The sequence below is a fragment of the Necator americanus genome, chromosome X, assembly GCF_031761385.1.
Source record: "Necator americanus strain Aroian chromosome X, whole genome shotgun sequence".
Classification (NCBI taxonomy): domain Eukaryota; kingdom Metazoa; phylum Nematoda; class Chromadorea; order Rhabditida; family Ancylostomatidae; genus Necator; species Necator americanus.
Genome location: NC_087376.1, coordinates 7,671,873 through 7,693,970, shown reverse-complemented (window position 1 = coordinate 7,693,970; position 22,098 = coordinate 7,671,873). Strand labels below are relative to the sequence as shown.

General features: G+C 42.4%; 9 protein-coding genes across 10 annotated transcripts; 5 read left to right on the top strand and 4 right to left on the bottom strand.

Annotated features, from left to right (window-relative positions):
- Positions 1–2,197: 2,197 nt before the first annotated feature.
- RB195_021768 (uncharacterized protein) lies at positions 2,198–2,503 on the bottom strand (the record flags this gene model as incomplete). The annotated part of the gene is made up of 1 exon (XM_064208661.1): positions 2,198–2,503. One exon carries the CDS (start codon positions 2,501–2,503, stop codon positions 2,198–2,200), a length of 306 nt encoding a protein of 101 aa, XP_064064542.1.
- A 1,076-nt stretch (positions 2,504–3,579) lies between these two features.
- Positions 3,580–4,289, bottom strand: RB195_021767 (uncharacterized protein; the record flags this gene model as incomplete). Its single annotated transcript, XM_064208660.1, has 2 exons — positions 3,580–3,907; positions 3,964–4,289. 2 exons carry the CDS (start codon positions 4,287–4,289, stop codon positions 3,580–3,582), a joined length of 654 nt encoding a protein of 217 aa, XP_064064541.1.
- Positions 4,290–4,544: 255 nt separating this feature from the next.
- On the bottom strand, positions 4,545–4,934 carry RB195_021766 (uncharacterized protein; the record flags this gene model as incomplete). Its single annotated transcript, XM_064208659.1, has 1 exon — positions 4,545–4,934. One exon carries the CDS (start codon positions 4,932–4,934, stop codon positions 4,545–4,547), a length of 390 nt encoding a protein of 129 aa, XP_064064540.1.
- Positions 4,935–6,214: 1,280 nt separating this feature from the next.
- RB195_021765 (uncharacterized protein) lies at positions 6,215–7,620 on the top strand (the record flags this gene model as incomplete). Its single annotated transcript, XM_064208658.1, has 4 exons — positions 6,215–6,341; positions 6,987–7,232; positions 7,309–7,395; positions 7,448–7,620. The coding sequence occupies 4 exons, from the start codon at positions 6,215–6,217 to the stop codon at positions 7,618–7,620; spliced, it is 633 nt and encodes a 210-aa protein (XP_064064539.1).
- RB195_021764 (uncharacterized protein) lies at positions 7,136–7,750 on the bottom strand (the record flags this gene model as incomplete). Its single annotated transcript, XM_064208657.1, has 2 exons — positions 7,136–7,627; positions 7,709–7,750. 2 exons carry the CDS (start codon positions 7,748–7,750, stop codon positions 7,136–7,138), a joined length of 534 nt encoding a protein of 177 aa, XP_064064538.1.
- Positions 7,672–7,905, top strand: RB195_021763 (uncharacterized protein; the record flags this gene model as incomplete). The annotated part of the gene is made up of 1 exon (XM_064208656.1): positions 7,672–7,905. One exon carries the CDS (start codon positions 7,672–7,674, stop codon positions 7,903–7,905), a length of 234 nt encoding a protein of 77 aa, XP_064064537.1.
- Positions 7,906–8,289: 384 nt separating this feature from the next.
- RB195_021762 (uncharacterized protein) lies at positions 8,290–10,011 on the top strand (the record flags this gene model as incomplete). Of its 2 annotated transcripts, none has more annotated exons than XM_064208654.1 (2): positions 8,290–9,480; positions 9,730–10,011. In XM_064208654.1, the coding sequence occupies 2 exons, from the start codon at positions 8,290–8,292 to the stop codon at positions 10,009–10,011; spliced, it is 1,473 nt and encodes a 490-aa protein (XP_064064535.1). The 2 variants fall into 2 exon arrangements, with proteins under 2 accessions (XP_064064535.1, XP_064064536.1); XM_064208655.1 differs by having other exon boundaries at positions 9,541–10,011.
- Positions 10,012–10,066: 55 nt separating this feature from the next.
- RB195_021761 (uncharacterized protein) lies at positions 10,067–10,573 on the top strand (the record flags this gene model as incomplete). Its single annotated transcript, XM_064208653.1, has 1 exon — positions 10,067–10,573. One exon carries the CDS (start codon positions 10,067–10,069, stop codon positions 10,571–10,573), a length of 507 nt encoding a protein of 168 aa, XP_064064534.1.
- Positions 10,574–10,752: 179 nt separating this feature from the next.
- Positions 10,753–21,205, top strand: RB195_021760 (uncharacterized protein; the record flags this gene model as incomplete). Its single annotated transcript, XM_064208652.1, has 4 exons — positions 10,753–10,881; positions 17,071–17,124; positions 20,866–21,056; positions 21,118–21,205. 4 exons carry the CDS (start codon positions 10,753–10,755, stop codon positions 21,203–21,205), a joined length of 462 nt encoding a protein of 153 aa, XP_064064533.1.
- Between the last annotated feature and the right edge of the window lie 893 nt (positions 21,206–22,098).

Genomic DNA, 22,098 nt, shown 5'->3' with positions numbered 1-22,098 from the left:
AGCGCTTCGAGCGCAGTCCCTTGCGCAATCGCATTGAGCTTTTGTACGTTTTGAACCGACTTGAACTTAGGTTCGATTTTAACTAGAGAATGTGCTCTACCAAACTGTGACGTTAGCTTAGCGAAATTAACGAATTACCAATAGATGAACTTCCTGCCAATTTGATGTACCACCATCACAGTAATGGTCGACAGCATTGACTAATTTTCCTGGACCCTAAACAAACAAAACGATTAATGCTCCAATATACCAGAAACAATCGCGCTGAAATGTAGAGGTTTCAAACCGCCTACGAAGAACCCTCGACTTTTCACTATAATACAATCTGATACTGATTAATAGGAAGGACCACCGAAGCTCCCATCCCGCCGCTTCTAACACAACCGCTTGCACCACAAATCAAGTCGTTTCGACCGCATTGCACGCGTTTCATAATTTCCTACAAGTGAAGTATCAAGCATGATTTACACTAGTTACTCATGGTTTTTCTGAATAGACTGCTGTGGGGACCAGAGCGTATACTTGGAGGAGCCTTCTAAAGGTCCTAGTAGAAACTAAATCGGTTCCCACGTTGTTTTTTTTGGACAATAAGGGAAGGGTGAGCGGAACCACTCTTGATCCCGCAATCTACAACCCCATTTCTAGCTTTTCCCGCGATTTTCTTCACCACGTCAGACCCCAGGTAAGCTGCCTTTAAAGGCATCACTCCACGAATCTGAGGTGGTATCGATTTCAGGTGGAGTATTCGTATACGGGATCGTAAATTAAGGAGGGAGGTGATTCCGTCCATTTCTTCCTAATTGCCGTAAAAAATAGCCCGAAAGATACGGCTTCAGGCGTTCTGGCGCACTATTTTCGACAAGGAGTTCGACTGGAGCGCGCCAGCCTTGTGCGGTCCCGCATCTTTCGGGCCGTTTTTTTTACGGCGATTAGGAAGAAATGGACGGATTCACCCTCCTCTTCATAATCTACTACCCCTTATAAGAATACTCCACCTGAAATTTGCACCACCTCAGATTCGTGGGGTGATGTCTTTAAGGATTCGAATCCTTCGTTTTTTGCGGTTTTGAATTCTAGTTTTATTTCGTTTTCGAGGCTACGAAGCTATATGCTTGGGGCACCACAAAATATAACATTTGCTATGATATTCATCAAATACGTTAGTGCTCGTGTGGGGCGGTTGGTATGAACTTCTACTGTGGGTGCACAGTCGATGATTCAAATCGCTATACAGCCAGCTCAACTTTTCGTATTTCTCAGGTCGATAAATTAGAGCCAGATTTGCTTGGAGTCGTTCTTGCGTTGTGTTGTTTTTGCGTTCGTAAACTTCAAGCTACTAAGAATTAAAGTGGAGACATTGGCGCATCCCAAGCAGGTTAATTAATGCCAGACACTTTTTCACTTTTATCCTTCATTCATCAGATACAAGAGGAAGCTACCTCATCATTTTTTAATTTCTTTGGATCAATATCCCCTAGTCTCACTCTCTGTCTTTTTCTTTCTCTCCCACTCTTGCAGAACATTTTCCGCTCGAGTGCAGCTATAATCAATAGTGAGGGGTAGTAAGTATTTCATGGAGTATTCAATATCCAGGTGAGATGCTCTTCAGGTCCCCTCTGCTCTCCAGTCCGAGTGGAGATAATGTCCCACGTTGATCGCAAACGGTAGTTCCAACGCCCTACTTTGAGCATAGCCGCATATGGGTTTGCGGCAAACTTCATTCCTTTTTAGAAGAACATTTTAGAAGAAGAACAGTAAGAAGTGTCTTCCGTCTTCGAAAGAAAACACTTGCACTTGCAAGAAAATACTTAAAAATGCGGAAGTGGTCGAATTTCAACGAATCTAATTAGAAGTGCGAACACTGCTGGAACTATTACAAAGAATAGCCTCTCAAGTCCATCGCTTGTTTAGATGTGCTAAGAATTTTCGAGGAGATGTGCTAAGCATTTTTACAATGTGGCAGCATTTCACAGAGTTCTTCAAACTGAATACAACTTTGACTGAATAAGCTTTACTGCCAACAAACACTTTAGGACATAAATTAAGCAAGATATGGGAACCATTTTTGTTTACTATCATATACATATAGTCGGTGCCACAAGTGTTCAGCTGAGTGACTGCCTCACATCTTTTTCGGCTCAATACGCACACCCTCTCCTTTCTTACTTAGATACGTAGATGTTTAGATGGCCCGTCTTCACTGGACGTTCGGGGCCCAGCATCTCTTCCACTCATTTCGTTCCTTCGCCTTTTTCATCCAAGATGTTCTCAAGTTTCGCGAGTGACCTTGAGCCGCATCCAGCTGAGCTCTCAGCTGGTCCATCCGTTTAGCGAACACGTCACCCCATCTCGTTGGCGGTCTCCCTCGAGAGCGTTTACCATCTCTTGGGATCCACTCTAGCGCTCTTTTGGTCCATTCTTCGTCGATTCTTCTCATGATGTGACCGGCCCGTCCATGTTTTGCTTTCGATATATATTCCGCTGGGTCGCGAAGACGGTACATTCCTCTTCAGTCGGAGCTACGAACACCGGCTAGGTGTTGTATCTGTGGGCAGTAAGTACCTTCCTAGACGTGGCAGCGGTGACTCTGTGAACAGAGCGCTGGAAGAACTGTCGACTCGAACAGATGGGTACGAAGATCTTGGTCCGTCAGTTGGTCCGTGGCTCCCCTGAAGGCTGCGAATGCTGCCCATGCCGCTATCATTTATATCATTCTTCTATTCAGTTTTTTATTCATTATTATTTATTTATTTATTATTTATTTTTTTTACTCAATTTCTCCTTCAAGTCATTCTTCTATTCAGTTCTTCCTTCAAGCTATCATTCTTCTATTCAATTCTTCATTCAAGTCGTTTTCCATGTTCATAGAACGTCCGAGTTATACGTATGACGAAGTTTCCACGATTTGGGAGCCTTCAAGTTGTATTTCTCCATCCTCGCAGTAGGCGTTCGTCATGAACTATGTCTTCTTTCTGTTTATTCGCAGTCTTATTCTCTTCCCTGCTTCGTTCAATCCGTTGAGCATCGTTTCTGCTTCATTGGAACTGCTCGAAAACAGAACGATGTCGTCCGTGAAACGAAGTTTCGAAAGAAATCTTCCAGTAACACGTACACCCCTTTCTTCTCAGAAAGGTGATCTCATTATCTATTGTAATGCAGCCGTGAGCAGCTCAGGCGATATAATATCGCCTTGTCGTACGCCCGTTCCAAAGGTATGGTGAGGGGGTGGTGGAAAAGATGTATCTTAGTGGTGCATTACGGCGCGTCCACACCTTGATCGACCAACGCCGACAGCATTCCATTCGTTTCTACGCTGTCAGAGGCTTTCTTATAGTCGACGAAAGTTAGAACGAGGGGCAGACGGTGTTCCCGGCAAACCTCTATGACCCTCGACATGGTCTGGATGTGGTCCAAGCAGCTAAAGCCCTGATGGAATCCAGCTAGTTCTTGAGGCTAGGATTCATCCAGCGTCCTAGATATGCGCGTGATTTTGATCGCGTGAGGATGAGGAATACTTTGTGTAACACGCTCAGCCAGCATATCGGACATTAGTTTCCAAGGTCCTCTCGGTCACCTTTCTTATGGATAAGAACGGTTCGCAAGGTCTTCCACTGTTCTGGGATCTTTTCTTTCTGAAGGCAGGATGTCAAGTGCGCTGCTAAGATTACATGAAGTGGATGGCGACTTGTTCTGTTTCATGTTCTTGATAGCGACTCGTACTTCCGAAGGGAGAATCCGTGGTGGAGCTTCGCCAGTGGGGATGATTGGGCTTGACACAGGAGTTGATGAACGAAAAAGATTCGAGTAGAACCTCTCCGTAACGATTTCCATCTCACGACGAGAAGACGTGCGAGTCCTATCTTCTCTCAGCAAGGCTGCTAGCGAAATATTGTATTCGCGGAGATCCCTGCGGCACTTCTTTAGACTCGTACATCTTGTGCTTCTTCTAGAATCTTCTTCTACCTGTATGCCAGAAGATCCTCCTGCAACGCCTTTCTGCTGCTAGTGTTTGCTACTAACCGCTCAATATGCGATGCATTCGGATCAAGCCTCAAAACCCTTCTTTCCAACAATTCTTTGGTGGTTTTCGAAATTCGATCCAAGTTTGTCGTGCGCGGCTTCGAGGCACGCTCAGCACAGGCCCGTAATCTTCTGAGCAGCATCTCGCAGTCTACGTTTGGGTCCTCCTCGATGTGCCAGTCACCTTGGGACAAGGAGTCCTCAAGTACGCAATCGTCGTAGAGGACTTCTTTTCTCCTTCGTTGCCAATAGCAGATGTTCTTTTCCATCGTGTGGCTAAGTCGTATTTTCGCACGAAGGAGACGGTGATCAGTGACCACTACAAAAGGATGGTACTACTGAGACGTCAAGTAGACACCACCTCCGGTTGATGAGTATGTGGTCGATCTCCGCACGAGTCGCGCCATTGGGCGTTTCCCATGTCCACCTACGATGATATTTCTTCATGAAAAGAGAGTTCTCATGAAAGAGGCAAGCGGCGGACAACGGCCCGACAAGACGATTGCCATTTTCATTCCGGTCCTCTAGTCCAAATTGTATTCCACTTCTGTGGCCTTTCCTAGTTTTGCGTTGAAGTCTCCGACAACGAATTTGTAGAAGGACTTCTCGCTGCAAATCACTTCCCCCAGTTCCTCGTAAAACGCGTCCAATTCGGATTCATCAGTTGCTGATGTTGGTGAGTAGCAGTTCATGGTACTGATGGGTTTTTGGAGCAAAGGGCGGAGGCGAAGAATGGCCAGACGTGGTGACAGGATCTCGTGAGAATCGGCAAGATAGACGACAGATGGGTGCACAACAAAACCAACACCGCCTACATTTCGCGACGGAACCTTCTCTCCACGAATGACGACTGTACCGTCATTCATTTTTCGTACGTCGCTCCTTCTGCACTTGGTCTCTTGCAGAGCAATCATGTGAAATTTGATACGCTCTGCACTCCGAAAAGGCTATGCAGGTCAGCGTCTGTGGGCACTGTTCTCGCTTTGTGAGTTGTAAGTACACGGTCTAAGACAGTCTCCATGGCAAGTCGTGCGTGTGTCGCCTTGGTCCAGAATCAATGACATCCTGAGCAACCTGAGATTTGATCACCTCTCACCGGTCGCCACGCCGTCCGACGTCTGAGGCGGCAGGGCTCAGTGTACAGGGTACTGAGGCAGTGAATATGCTGGAGTGGCAAAAAGACTCTTCCCGAAACTATGCAGCCCTGCCACGGCGAGCTTAGCTTTCACCACAGGTCGTCGCCCAACCTGTATGGATCAGGTAGCCACCTTGCAATATTTTGCCAAGACGGTGGTGAATCTTAGCAGCGGTTTGCTCTTAGCTAGGTTTCCATAGTCACCTCCACGCCACTATGAGGCGGCAAACCGTTGTGGAGGCCTCTCCTTTCTATCCTGACAAAATTGAATAATGTCTCTCTCATTCGACTGTGCACATTCTGTGCAGTTCATATGTAACGGTGGTTATTGAACTGTAATTTTTCATTAGTTAGTAAATGTCTATAGATGGCAGTATAGCACAGCAGAGTCCAAACGACATGAAGCGCAGTGCAGTTGCGTAAGCGGTTGCGCTCGAAGCAGTGCGGTGGAGCGTAGCGGTTAGAAACGAGTGAGGATCCCTTCTACCACTGTTCATTGCTGCAGTTCACGATGGTGCCGCCTCGATTCCAACCGCTGTCTCCACCGCGCAGCTTCGAGCGCAATGGCCTACGCAGCTGCATCGTGCTTCACGTCGCTTTGACTCGACTATAGTCGACCGTCGCGGGACCTGAACATACGGCATACTAAAGGTTTCCAAACTAAAGCGATTACCAAAGCGATTTGTGCCGCCGGTCTTGAGCAGAACCGCCGGGGGTTCTGGAGAACAGAAGCCTCATTCCCGCTCTCCGTTTAGGCGTCCATGTTTAGGCGGCGTTGGATGTGCTCAACTGAATGAGCGCAGTGAGCATCCGATTAGTAATGCGCAGAATGAAGAAGGACCATCTGTCAAGCAGTGAAAAGATGTAAGTTGCTGTGCACGCGCCACACTTAACCGACTGAATACACTTGGGATCTCTTGCGCTTCCATTTCACCCTACTTTGGTCACTTCATAAGCGGCGATCCAACAAACTTCTCATGGTCTCTTTCAGTTGTATTCGGCTTTTTACTTGCAGACGATGAGCAGATTTGTGCTGAAAGGAGCTGATCAAATTTGTCGATGATGCTAGTCCGGTCGAAACGACATGAAGAAGTGTGCAGTTACGTGAGCGGATGCGCTCTTAGAGGTGCGCTGAAACTACCGGTTGGGATCGGAGTAGGACCATTGCGAACTGCAACAGCGAGTGGTGCTAATGGGGAGTTCCCTCGATTCTAATCGCACCGCTTACACAACTTCACCCAACTTCATGTCGTTTTGACTCGACTATATCATCTGTCCCAAGTTTGACCTTTTTGGTATCCAGGCATTGTTAAATGATATATCATCTGGGACGACTTTTGTTAAGAGTTAGTCATAAGACATATTAGGAGAGCGCGAGAAAAAGCGTACCTTCCGAAAGAGATCTGTCTCCGTTCTCCATCAGTGCTTGATAGTCGACCGTGAATGGCTACATAAAAGTTCTAAGCCGGTAACCGTAAGGTGAGGAGCGGTACAGTATGTTAGGGAACCGATGGTCATAGTATCATCTCAACTACTAGGGTGTTCGGAAAATATCTGCCAAAAATTCCGCAGTAATGCAGATTTTTTGAGATGTTCTGGAAGTTCCCGTTTTAAATATATTATATGAGGACACTACCGCTTGTATACACATAACATATATGTGTTAATGAAACATAACGTATATGATGATATGTTATGTTATAACAGCTCCCTCTTCCTTGCCTATTTCATACTATAATGGCCGAACATTCCACTTATATTCGACACGTACTCCCTTACGAGTTCGAATCTGGCCACCCCGCTGTTGAAGCCCATTGAAACTTAATTCAAGTATTCGGCACTGAAGCCCCTTCTGAGCGGTCTGTGTGCGCCTGGTTCCAGTGCTTCAAAGCCGGAAACAAGAAACTCGAAGATGAGCCTCGCTCTGGTCGACCGACTGCAATATCTTTCGACGAACTGAAGAATCTAGCGGAGCAGCATTCATATGAAGGTGTGCGGTATTTTGGTGCCAGTCTTGGCTGTTCGCTGTCCACCGTGAGCAATGGACTGCGATCTCTCAGAGTGGTGAAAATGCTCGGTCAGTGGCTCCCATATGCATTGAGCGACGACAACCACCAAAGACGCTTGGACATCTGCACTCAGTTGTTCTCCAGAAGCCGCAGATTCGACTGACTGGACACCATTGTCACTGGAGATGAAAAATGGGTCCTCTACGTCAACCACACCCACGAACGTGCATGGTGCGCTGGCGATGGAATGCCGGGTCCTTTCGTGAAAGGTGAAATTCATGAGAAGAAGGTCATGCTGAGCGTCTGGTGAGGAGTTCATGGAATCTACCATTTCGAGCCGCTGCCGGACGACACGACAGTTACTGCCGAGGTCTACTGCGCTCAACTGCAAAGACTGGCCGAGAAGATCCGCAAGGAGCACCCAAAGCTCAACAACGTTCCCTTGCTGCACGATAACGCGCGCCTTCACATCGCGAAGAAGACTTCCCAGAAAATTCTGGAGCTCGGATGGGAAGTTCTACCTCACCCACCGTACAGCCCGAACCTTGCCCCGAGCGACTACCACCTCCTCCGATCGTTTCAGCATCACCTGGAACAGAAGCGCTGATCGTGACCACCTCGAAAATGGCCTTCGGGCTTTCTTCGCCTCCAAGTCGCCGGAGTTCTACGCCAAAGGAATCCGTGATCTTGAGACGTTGGCATAAGGTTGTCGATTTTGATGGAGATTACTTCATCGAATAATAAAATGTTGTTAAAAAGTTGTGTTGTTCTGAAATTTTGCCGTATTTCGGCAGATACTTTCCGAACATCCTACTAATATTTATTGGTTTTCAGCTATCGAATCTTGATGGTGACTCCGGCGTTCACATCCCAACTCCGACCGAATTACATTCGTCTTAAATCATTGCAATTGTGCCTCTTTAGACATTTACTAACTGATGACATCATCTATCTACCCACTAATCAGTGAGATTTTGTCTCCTACTGCAGCACCACCTACGATATCCACACGACACGGCTCCTGTTAGAGAAGCACCGTGAAAAGCGAATACGCTGCACCTGGACTAAGAAAAACCACTGAAAGAACTTTAAGTTCTAATCTCTGTCCAAGTGGAAGCTTTCTATATGGACCTGGAGAAGTTCTACCGAGAAGATCATTCCTTCTACAAGGTCATAATTGGCGATTTCAGTGTCAAAAGTGGCCGAAGAAGAACGCCTGAGGAACTTCACATCGGGACCCACAGCCCACAATGGAATGACCAAGGGGAGAGGCTCTCCGAGTTCATCATGACGACCAAGACCATCCATGGGAACTCGCAATTTCAAAAGCCCTCCTCTTTACGCTGGACGTGGGAGTCACCCAGTGAAGGGTACTGTAATGAAATAGACCACATCATCGTAAATAAAAGGTTGGGCCTGGCGGACGTCGCTGTTGTGCCAAAGTTCTATACGGGATCGGACCATCGCCTTCTCCGAGGAAAATTTTCCTTCACCAGGAGAGAAGAGAAAACCGCCAAGTTCAGAGAGGGAAATGCCAGAACTATAATTAACTGGGATCACTTCGCTACGCCAGCCGGCTTCTGGGAAGATTCCGCAATGGACAACATCGACGAGGAATATGACCGGCTCGTTGAACACCTTCACGACAGCACGAAGAAAGCTGAGAGTTTTAAAACCACCAAGAGACGCCTGCCTGTTGAAACTCTTGAGCTGATACGCCAGCACGGAGCAGCACGAGCTACAGGGAGCCAAGAACTCACGTCCGAGTTCGCAAGGCTTTGCAGAGGGGCGATAAAGGAAGACCTTGAAGAGAGAAGAGCAGAAGTGCTGACTGAAGCTGCAGAGGCGGGGAAAAAGATCCGCTATGCCCGTCGAGACTTCGCCAGTCGCAAGACAAGGATGACTGCTCTCCGGAACCCGAAGGGAACAACCATTGCATCGAGAAGGGGGATGGAGAAAATCATCTACGACTTCTACTCTGATCTCTTCGACAGCCATGTCCACTTGCTTCCTCATCATCTGAGCAGAGATGGACATGTCATTCCAGAGGTTCTCCCGTCCGAAATACGACATGCTATCATATCGGTAGGAAATCGCAAGGCACTCGGTCCCGACAGAATAAGACCAGAACACCTGAAGAACCTTCCGCCAGTACTTATCAACACCCTGGCGAGGCTCTTTGCACGTTATCTGTCGGAGTGCAAGGTTCCAAAACAGATTAAGATTGAACAAGAAGCAAGAAGAAATGAAGCTGCACGACGGGTTAGAAAACCAATAGAGACAGTCGACGTGAACTACCAGTCATCATTAAAACAGGTAAGTTCTATGTAATACTTATAACATGGAAGACCAGCAAGACCGTTGTTGTATAAAAAGGGAGATTCACATGATATCGGAAACTATCTCCCACTCTGCTTACTGTCCGTCATCAACAAACTCATTACAAGAGTGATCCTTAATAGGATTGAAAAAGTCTTGGATGAAAGACAGCCATGCGAGCAAGCAGGGTTTCGAAAAGGATTCAGCACGATTGACCACATTCACACTGTTTCCAAACTCATCGAGGTATCACGAGAGTACAAGATACCGCTCTGTCTCACCTTCATCGACTTGAAGAAGGCCTTCGACTCAGTTGAGACGGAAGCGGTCGTGGAAGCCTTGGACAACCAAGGCGTCTATACTCAGTACATAAAAGTACTTCGAGAGTTGTACAGTAACTTCACGAGCGGAATTTTGCCATTCTACAAGGACATCATCATTGACGTGAAGAGAGGGGTCCAGGGTGATACAATCTCACCCAAAATATTCACAGCCACCCTCGAGAACGCAATGCGAAAGTTGGAATGAGGCGACATGGGAGTGAAGGTTGATGGTCGGCAGCTACACCATTTGCGCTTAGCTGATGACATGTGTGCTGACAACACCTAGCATCAGCCAAGCGGAACGAATGCTGACCGAATTCGACGAAACATGTGGATGCTTCGGTCTTCAGCTGAATCTGCAAAAGACGATGTTCATGCGGAACGGATGGGTCTCGGATGCCCCATTCACGCTCAACGGAACGAACATATCCGAATGCACCAGCTGCTTTTATCTGGGTCGGGACTTGAACATGATGAACGACCTGACCCCCGAGCTGAGCAGGAGGAGACGAGCGGCTTGGGGAGCGTACAAGAGCATCGAGGATGTAGTGAGGAAGACCAGGAGCACCGGGCTCCGTGCTCACCTCTTCAACACCACCGTACTTCCTGCTTTGACCTATGCTTCGGAAACCAGGGCATATCGCAAGCAGGAAGAAAACGCGGTAAGCGTCGTTGAACGCGCGATTAAGAGAATGATGCTAAGAGTATCCCGTTCAAGTGAGGGACGGAATTCGAAGTTCTCTCCTGCGTCAGCGATTGAAGATTAGAGACGCCACCGCGTTTGCCAAGGAAAGTTAAATAAGGTGCGCCGGACACGTGCTGTGCTTTAACGGCAACCGTTGCACCAGAGCTGTGAGCGACTGGGTTCCCCGTGATATTAAGCGCACTACAGGAAGTCCGCCGACCCGATGGTCAGATTTCTTCACGAAGTCCTTCAAAGAAAATCATGATGCTTTTCGTGTCCTACGCGAAAGGAGGACCACTGGGCGACTCTGGCACGCGATCGGGACAAATGGAAGAATTACTGGCGCCCGCTCGACCAGTTCGAAGATCAACGGGAGTCAAGGTGATCAAGGTGAATTTTAGTTAACATGTCAGAGATTCTCTAAGATTAATGCTTAGGCCTTAGATCTCGATTGATTTAATTATTTAAATCTTTGACAAAGGGCACAACTGAGTACCATTACATCTCACCCCTCTTTTGTTATCTGACGTTGTTGCAGAACTATCTTACTTTTCATTATCATTACTTCTCAAATCCTCAAACAGCGATGCCATGAAATCTCTGTATAACCTACACTGAGTATCTTTGATTTGTACGTCGTTCTTCAAACTTTCGTCTTACTGCTTTGAAAATGTCCGATTTGTTAGTGCTTCCGAGAAGGTATTCATCATTTCTATGTTCATGAATTGTGTCCTGTACAATAAAATGTTGCCTTCTTGATGCGAATAAGTGTTCCGCTCACTGACGCTTCATTTTGCATTTATTATTTGTTTTGGGGCGGGTGTGGCGCAGTCGGTTAAAGGTCCATTGTAGCCACACGGTCGAGGGTTCGAAACCACCCCAGTGCAAACCAAGCCTTTCATCCCTCCGTGGTCTTCTTTTCTGAACTTTTCTTTGGGAACAACTTATAAATGTTTATCCCAATGTACCGGTCGTCCACTCGCTCTCAAACAAAGACAGTGTCTATCGCCAAAATAACCTCCTAATCGATCGTAGATCTGTTTAAAAGATAAAAGCTATAGATTTATTTCTATTTATCTCTTTTTTACTTTACCTATTGTTCATTATGTCACCTTTTATTTGTTGTTAATTTTTTAAAGCTATTTTACAAATGGGCGGCTGTGATGCAGTCGGTTAGAGGTCCATTGTAGCCACACGGTCGAAGGTTCGAAACCGCCCTAGTGCAAACCAAGCCTTTCACCCCTCCGGGGTCGATAAATTGGTACCAGACTTGTCTGGGAGGATATAAAACACTGACTTGATCATCGGCTGGCCCCCGCAAGTCATTGTATAGGCCAACATAGGTTGTATAGGTTCCAAAAACCTCAACGATTACGAAATCCAGAAAACGCGTTGGCGCATCCCAAGTGGATTGATTCGCCAGTGACTTTATCCTTTTTTATCTTTTATGTGTGTTTCCTTTTGAGAATACATCCCACCGAATCTGATCATTACTTTTGTTTAGATGGAGTTTTCCGATGATTCTGACTTATTAATAAGCAGTCAACGTTTGGTCCTAATTACTTGTTTTCACGCTTTTGGTTGCAGGCGTTGTCATACTTTCGTTTCCAAACCGCAGAAATCGGAGGAGTTCCAAGAAGCCTTTAACCTCCTCAGGGCATATATGGTTCATTACTGGATGGAATAGACTTTGTAGAACCTTGAGGTTTTGATCACTTCTTTCGTTCACCTCAACCATTCTCAGTTGATCGCACATTGCGAAAGATTCCACTCACGATCTCAAATTCTAATTCGTTGCATCAAGTGCCAGGTATTTACAGAATGCTAAACTTGTAGTAAGGTTGTGTGAGTGACGTTTACATTTGGAACCAATTCATTTAACGGGCGCATTATAGCAAAGTGAAACTCGTTCGTCAGAAAAAAAGAAATAGAGAGAATCTTCCTCTCATGTAAAGTCAGAATCTTCGACAGAGAAGGCTCGACGACGTCGTCTTACTCATAGAACTTCCAGGCGAAACACGAGCGGTGCCGTGCAATGTGTGTTTATCATGATCCCATCAGAGAAGTACTGATCCGTTAAGAAACCAACATCTGCCGTTGACTTCTATAAATGTGTAGATAGTGATGATGTGCTCGAATCTCAAACAAACTACAACAGAGCCCATTTTTTGAGATTACCGCGATTATTTTTCGCTTCTATCGCTTTCATGTATGAAATATGTTGAAGGTTGTGTTATTGAGTATTGCGAGCACAAACAAAGCATGTTATAGGGAGTTTCATAAAATTATTCTTATAGTATGAAGGTCTGACGAGCAAATGCAACAAAACTCCCAGTAGAAAACAGTTAGCCTGTCACCAAGACCTTCACTCACAAAGCGAAAAACTTCATCAGACGACATATCCCCGTTTAAATTGAGGAAACGATAGATAATAAAGGATAGAGTGTCTGGCGTTAATAATTCTGCTTGAGATGCGCCACCGCGTTCTCTTCAATTCAGAATCGTTCGAAGTTTACGCACGTATAAGTGGCCAATGACTTGCAGGGGCTAGCCATTGTATCAATCCAGTGTTTCTCTCCTCCGAAACATGTCTGGTACCAATTTATCGACCCCGAAAGGATGAGTTGGCCGATTCGAACCATCAATCAAATCGTGCAGCGAGCGGGACTTCTAACCGGCTGCGCTCCCTGTATTGAGGAAACGAGTAGAAATCATAGGATGAGGATTACTGAACACACGGGAAGAAAACGACGTGGAAGCTTGATAACACCACTTGGTAGGCAAAGATATAACACAAGCAGCGAAAATGATGTGAATTGAGTCATACTGGCTCACAAAACAGAAATATCGGCAAGAAAGACGAAGTGTTCTGGATACATTGAAAAAAACCTTTCAAGAATAATAGGAAGGAATGTCTAACGATGATGAATGACTCCTAACCATCTGTACCGCTCTCTGACCTACAAATGCCTGGCATTGCATATGAAGATCAAATGTTGCAAGGTTAGCCTAAAACTTCCACTTGTACTATGAGACCCAACAGTAGGCCTAGGATTTTCCTTGTTGTCCGGATAGGGGTTTGATCGGATACGTTCGATTTGATCCTTTCAGGCACTGAAGAAGGTGATTTCGCCAATACGTTATCCAATAATAAAGAACAGCAACAACCTCGCGTCCGACTCAAGCTAAGAACACATAGTGAAATGTTGTGTTGTTACTGGTGATTCTACACAATAACGCCAATTTGTTGGTGTACTGGACAGCGACAATTGTGTGGTAATAGTCGCCGAAAATCCGGTGGAACACTATGTAAGCCTAGTTTCAATGTCTGTGACTTCCGTTCTCACTACCTTGAACGACTGTCGAAAGATGCAAGGTAGTGTGGCCTTTGACAGAATAAACGTGGGATTATTCCAATTAATATTTATTTATTCCCATGAAAATAGCGAAAAAACGGAGACATCATGTTAATAAAGATTCTTCAGGCTAATAAAGATTCTATCTAGAAATTTCATAGGCACCACAGTGGAATATATACCAGCATTGTAGCTAGGTAGCAGATGTAGGAGATGGTGGACTATTTTCAAAAATAAATAATTTCGCTATGGAGTATTTATAAGAATGCAAACAAACTTAACCAATTCTATCTCCCTTCATGGAGAAATGGAAGATATATGGCTGTTCCGCATACGGCCAAACTAGACACATGTCTGATAAGTGTCTCTTTTCTTTATGTGGCAGATACTTGGACAAAAATTTATTAATCGACATGCATATCTGTTATAGAAAGGAAAAGTGGAAACAGTGTTAGAGTAGAGGTCATAAGTCATAACACAATGTAGTAAAAAATCCTGATCAATGAGTATGCTCCACAGTAGACAGGAGAGGGATCGAAACAAACAACTAGACTTCTTCCCGTTATCACTACTACGACTAACAATTCTATTTCCGGTACATCACAACCTTAGACTAGAATTTCACGCACGTCAATAACAGATCTGAAAATTTCTCTTATATATCATAGTATGCTAGACGTATATATTGTAGAAAAAAACTTGTTTAGTGTATTTTTAACCAGCTTAATTTATAATATCACAAATCTCATCTAAAACAACAGAATAAATGAGCGTAATTAAATAAAGCGTTTTTAGTATTGTTCAATTGACCTTATTTTAATGTTACCTATTATACCTTTTATACCTTATTTGCTAATAAATGCCACAGTAATGAAACGATTCTTTAAATTGACTACGTATAAGTTGACGTATTTATAAGTTATAAGTTTGAAGCGAAATGTTGTTCATACACTTTATAACTTCTCTCGCACCAGTCCGCTTGCCGCCGATGCTATTCCTTCAATGAACTGAGGGAATAGCACAACTCTCATTACTTCGAATGTAAGTGTTGTTGTTCACTACGTCGCTTAATGCTCATAATAATTCTGCAGAACATCCGTTTCCATGCAATTCTTGTCTCCCATCATCAATATAATGTGGTCTGTCGGTTGTTGTCTACATAACACATCGTAAAACATCATGGACTAAATCGACGAGACTGGAGCATCCCTTTCGGAAGAAATGTCTGAGTGACGATTCTAGCCAGAGCTTCTGTAGCCGAGTTGGTAAGGAGTTCCGTTGCATGTGCGCAGTCAATAGCTTGAAATCGTCCGAGCCCAAACAAACCTTTCATTCCTTTGGGTTTATTGAATTTTAGGCGGCACACACGTTCATAAACTTCAAACTATTTTGGATTGAAGTCGATCGCGATGACGTAATTTCAATGCTTTCGATGAACTCCAAGAATTCCTGTCTTTCTCTTTCTATCTTTCAAAGTAATTGTAAATGCAAGGTGACAAGTAGGCTGTTTGCTTTCCTTTTTTACCTGTTCAATATTGCTCAGTATCATAGGTGTCTTTTTTCTCGAGTAGCGACATCTAACGCGCTAAAGTGTTCGTTGAACCATCTCTGTGTCACTCGTATTACGCGCTTACCCGGTTGAAAACATTTGGTTATGATTATAAATTGGATTTCTCATTATATGAACTGCTTCATTTCTATGTTAAATTGACCTCGACAGAAATCCTGCACCTCCCTCTGTTTGCAGTATGACGAACCCAAATGTTGAAACTTCTCCCTCAGACGAATTTACATAATTAAAATGTTTTCAATGTTCGTCGTGTTCTCCCTCTAGGCTCCATGGCAGTGAAAAAGCCTATCGTTTGCTTGTATGTTAAAGGGAGCATACCACAAAATCGTCGATGTTGGGATCTCTATACGAAAAGATGAGGTTGGGCGTGTAGATCACGAGTATTAATTAAATGACGCTCAATTCCTCCTAATTGCCATGACTAGTGGCGTGTGAAATGGCTTTTGGAGCTAATTTCTCTCCAAGGTACCTAGTAACGTGTCATATCTTCCAGCACAGTCCTTGGCGACGCGTCCAGCAGCGAACGGAGAGTCAATGGGTTGCTTACGCTGTCGATTCCGCTCGCTGGCAAATGCGGTGCGTACGCCTGTGGTCGCAGATAAAGCACGCTAATAGGTGCTTCGTAGGAAAATTCGATCGACAAAGCCTTGATTCACGACAAACAAGACGAATAGAGCGTGATCGCATGCGTGCACGCAATCTACACCCATAATCCTATCTTTTGTTGAGAGATCAGAAACACGTCATTTTCATGTTATACTGCCCTTATTCTGCTCTTTTTTGAGTTCACATTTGTAGCATCCGATCTCATTGTTTGCAAAGCACTCTTACTGCGATGTCGTATATCCTGCCGGCTTTGCACATTTGCAGGAAACATAAGGTGTCGTTACAGCCGTCTATACTGCGGTCTTTCAATTTCTGTCTTTTTGTGGATTTTAAACCTTATCTGGTTTCCTCATTCCTCTCTGTTAAGACACAAGAGAGGCAGTAGAATGTTTGAGCGACTCAATATCCTCGCTAGGCAGTATGGTGACAAAATGAAAGGCTTAGGAATTCATTGAATGGGTTGGACGCAGTTTTCTATGGATTGGCCAAGAATGTAAGCTCCGTGACAAAATTTGCGCCTTACGTCATCGTAGTAGTCTGCATCTCGAGGCGAACACCGTAATGCATGATAAACCATGCCCCGTTTCGTTTCTGGCAAATGGCATCAATAGTGTCTGCCACCCCAAACAGGATTGTGTTGTTGTTCCCAGACGCAGCTGATCGCATGTCTAGACCACCCATTTTACTGGACACATCCTTCCTTGCAATTTTTTCTTACGTGTAGCAGCTAACGCTCGAGAAAGCTGTCTCAATCGCGTTGCTACTAGTAGTATTCTTCGAAAAACTAGAGCTTCGAAAAACAATTTGGAAAAAAAAAAACTTCTCGCATCACAAAATACTATTATTCAATGGTTTATGCATTTTTTGCATCCAATGATGAATAGATGAATAGACGAAACAGAAAACAGGGCCGATTGCATATCTGCTTATGTTGTCCAGAATAAGAATGAAGTTTTTAAACGTTCTCGTGTCAGGATACCTTTATTCTACGGAAAGTGAGAAATCCTCAAACGAAATTCTCTTCCAATGTATAGACCTCTATTATAGCAAAGTTTCTATGTTTATCAAGATTTTGATGACGAATTACCAGGATCATACCAGGTTTATTTTTGTTCGAGTTTTTAAAAACGTTTAATGATCAATTTGCATTAATTCTTTTCTCGCTTTTAATATGATTCTTAAGAGCACAACACAATCAATACTGTTGCTGATGGAATGCTCGTGAGTGTGTGGGGTCCTCGTTTGCGGATGAGGGTATGGATTAGAGGAACTAGCGTTTGTGTGTGTGTGTGTGTGTGAGTGAGTGAGTGAGTGACCAGCCACATTCTTCTTACACTATCATTTTCTCTTCATTATAGTATTTTTTATTGTTGTAACTATTCGCTGACGCTCGTTCTCAGTTCTTTCCACTAAACACACTTTTTTCTACGTGCTATCGCTAACCTGTTAACAAAACAAAACAGTAGATTCAAATGAATTTTTAATCACAATTAAGTGCTTATTAGTTATTGAACATGTTTTTCGTTGTGGTTAATTTCGTATTGATATTCTGGATTGTGTTTCTTCTACTTTTTCTCTTCATACCACATAAAAAATGCATGAAAGCCCGCTGTTTTCTGGGGAGTCGTAAACAAGTCCCTATCTCCCAGAGATACTCAACAAGATGTAATGCCAAGTCCACAACTACGAATCCCGGAGGCGGTGCACATTATGCAGACAAATCAGACGCCCGCTCGTTCTATAACCGTGTTGATTTTTTAATGGTCTACGTCTTGCCACTACTTTTATGAAAAAATCTAGCTGAGTTGCGGAGACAATTGTGGATGAAGTAAAACCCTATTACTTTACTCAATGTCAAATTTAAGAGTAGGGAGCCATAGCGATTTTGTTTCTAACTTGAATTTTTAACACCTATGTGGATCCGGTGGTTATTTCGAGATCTACTTTCTGCTCTTATAAATCTCTGTTCTTGATGGTTAAGCGTTGCGTAGAATTTTGCATATTTATCTTCCCCCTTTATTGTTTTAGTTATTTTCATAGAATAGATTGAGATTCGAATCTTTTTGTGACATTATCAACCGGAATAGTTATATGTGGACATTTCTAGAATTTTTTTTTCGAAATGAACATATATATATATAAAAACACAATAGTACTAAGTAGTCCATTTCTTTTTCTCTCTATTTCATTAATCCGTAGATTCCTGCTCATAATTTATGTCATCTTTTTTTGATGTTCTCGCTTAAAATTGGAAGCATTTCACGTTTTCTTCGTTGGAAGTTCTCGAACGCTGCACTCTTTCTATCTACTTTATTTATTTACTCACTTATTAATACTATTTGCATTAAATAACACACACTCATCTTATCTCTTATGTACACTCATTCTCATTTAGCACATCCTTAGAGAACCATACGTAACCAATGAAAAAAATTGAAAGGTAAAGAAAATAAGTCGTTGAATCAGTTTCTGAAGCAAGATAAACCTTTTAGGTTTTGATTTCTCCCCATACTAGAATCGCTTCGTTCAAGGCTTTTCTCTTTTATCTACTTGTAACTATTTGCTTATTTTTAGTTTTTTTTTTTGCTTTTTATTCATGGCAGTGTTAAAATTTAGAACATTAAAGATAAGCTTTTTTTAACAATCACTCCATGTGAAAACATGTGAAAAATATATGATGGTGAATGATCTAGTATATTCTAACTCAATTCGCCATCGAATCTATTGTATAATTGTCATTATATTTATTCCGAGTGAATAGATTTCTGCACTCATTTCATTCCTCATTTCTCATCTCGTCATTGACGGCCAAATGAACCTTGGTCTTTCTTGCTTACGTATTATTATCTCGCCGGTGGCACGATGAAATCTACACCTTGTCGGTTGTTTGGTCTCGATAGCTTGCGTGGAATACTTCGCTGAAACCTCATCCTTGTTGGATTTCCTTATTTATAGCATTTTGGGATTATTATTCCATATAATTATTACATTTCAATTAGGGTAATTACTTTTTATCTTTTACTATTATACAAGAAGATGTTCTAGATGCGTAAAACTCCGTATATATAAGAAGATGCGTAAAACTCTTTGTTGGTTATATAGAGGAGTGTAATAGTAGGCGCAGAATTTTTTCGTTGTGATTATTGTAACATTATAGTGATTAATACTAATGAATTCTTACTATTATTTCACTATGAATTATGACAATTTTTATAACTTAAAATATAGAGCATATAATTTTACAAAACTCGAAACAACTCGTATAAGTGAATGTCTATATATTTTTGTTTTAGTATTTAGCATTTGCCAAAAATTCCTTCCATAGACACTAATGTTTCTTAGCTTATTATGAAACAGATATATTATACACTATCATAGTCCTCTCGCTTTTTTTCTAGAAGTACAAAATTTAATAAAAGAGCTCTAAGCTGTATGCGCAGGATTAGATCGCTTGTAAACCGCAAATGTATTGCCTCCATTTGTTTTCTGAGAGTGTTCATCTGACAAAAATACCATGTTTAGCTACGTACAGAGGCATTTTTTCTTCCCAAAATATGCATTTGAAAGGAACAAGAACTTCTGGAAAATTCCTTGTTTTACTTTTACTTCATCATGTATTATAAAAGATGCATCACGATTCAAGCGACTTTTAAGGAATCGTAATCACACAGATAACTGTTATGATCTCTGATCAAAGGAAAACGTGTTTTTGTTTCATGTTTAGTTTGCTTTTCCTACACTGCATTAACATCATCACATGTTTCTTACCACACCCTAATTCACTAGAGTGCCCTAACATATTTAGCCCGTAGATAGATTTGTAACCTCTCTCCATCCTCAACTCCTCTCTTTCTGTTAATTTCCTGATCTCACTCTCTTTTTAACAATCTTTTTATTGTCGTTGTTGTTTCTTTTTATTTTGACTTCTTCATTTATTCACTACAAAATTCCTGAAAAATAATCTTGTCCTTAAACCGCTTTACTAATTTCTTAATATCGTGACAGGAAAAGATATCAGCGAAGACCTGTGATCCGGTAACATGTGATTTTTAGCGTGTTCATCCACAAATAAGTATGACTCATCCTCCTTTTATCCCTGAGATGCGAGCTTATTTTTCTCTAAATCTACCTCTTGAAATCGAAAAACTATACTCTTGCTATGAAATTGTCCGCTTTCAAGGCAAAATATGTATTTTTTGAGGCGTTGTCTCCGCTGTTGGCCCTTTAAATGAGTTTTTCTAGAATTTTCATTCAGCTCTTTATCAGATTCGTCAAAGCCACTATTTCTTCACACTAACTGAGAATGAGTTAGCATGAAGCAAAAAGTTCGAGAGAAATGAGAAAAACTAAAGCATAATTTATTGAAGAACAGAGAAAAAATTATGTCGTATGCACGCTAAAACAAACTGAAACCTTGTATCTATGGTAATGCTTCTTCGTAAAAAATTGCTTTTGAACAAAACATTAATAACGAAGTTTCGTTGTAAGAAAAAGCATTCTGGCAGGAATGTGACAAAACGACGAATTCAGGGAAAATCGAAACTGTAGATGAAATGAAATGTACGGTGGACATGATACGAGTAGTAAAGTTTCTATTAAAACAAAACTTTTCACTTCTTTGGCTGCTATTTCTTCTCAAATATTTTGCTCTGAATACTCGACGATGTAGCTAAATAATTCATTTGTCACACTAAACCGCAGAATTGGACCATTTTTAAAGCACTTTGAGTTCGTTAATAAATCAGCTACTTACAGAGTCCTCATCAATGCGTTTTTCGAATTTTTTTTTTCATAACTTCTCCATTCTTCAGCTAAGATTTTTCGAAGAAAAAATACTTTCAGACTGCAAACTCATCCGGCTGTGTTTTTCACGAGTTCGTTCAAACGCTCCACTCACCCCGCTTTCACAATGCTGTCGCTAGGGTGATAATTGAAAACAATTTGGAGCGAATGACAAAAATTTCACTCACAGCGGTCAGTCTAAGAACATCTAATTGGGGGGTTTATCGAGAAAGTGGTGCAGAGTCTTCGAGGTAAGCACTGAAATGTCGCCGGTATTCTTTGGCTTTTCTTTGCTATAAACTCGTATTACAGAGATGATAAATTTTCACCAAACGTCAACCTTTCATTTCGAAAACGAATTTCTTATCTAATACGTTATTGTCCAACCAGTACCTGTTGATACTACTAATCGTGTTTTGCAACCAAAATAGAGGTGAGCATGAGAATGTGCTGCTCCGCTACGTTTCACATTCTTCCTTCTCAATGTATTGAAAATTTGTATTCTACAGAAAAATACACCGTAAAGCTGTGTTTTAGAATAGAGGCGACATAAAGTTACCGAATTCCTCGACTTTTTTTCGGAATAATTTTATCATTAATGACCTCTACCCAACGTATGAATTCAAAAAATCTTCTAAAAATTTGTTGAAATTACTTTAATTACTTTTAAGCACTCCTAGCACTATTATCGGTACTTTTAGCTAAACCTTGAACAATAAAAGTAATCCTGTATTTCCAGTGTATTGAACGCATTTTCAAATCTACTGAATGAAAATACAAAAAGCGATTGTGTGTTCTCACTGTGCATTCGTTCTCGGACTTAAAGAGCGCTACTATACTGCATTTAGTCCGTTACTCATTCTGAGCACCCGAATTACATTTTTCTCCAGAAGAGAAACAACGTGTAGCAGATTTTTTTTCACTTTTTTCTTAGATCCTTTAAATTCGCCGTTCTGTGCGTAACGAACCGCGGAAACATTTGTATGATCATAAATATCTTCGAAAACTCTCCGTTACAACTAAAAATCACACAGATAGCTCTCCAGTATTTCTTTATTCTCATCAGCACTTTGTTTGAAAGTTGAATAAAACATGGGAATATTCCACGCCCAAGCACGTTTTATTTTCCACCATCATTTTCAACTTTGGTTTGCCTCAATTAAAGTGTGGAGAAAATGTAAACTTGTAGTAACGATAAATCCGTAGGAATTCTTTCGTAAGTAGAGGGCCGAGAATCCTTCAGATTTAAGACCATTACATTAAAATGCGATTAATCCAATGTTGTTTTCAGTA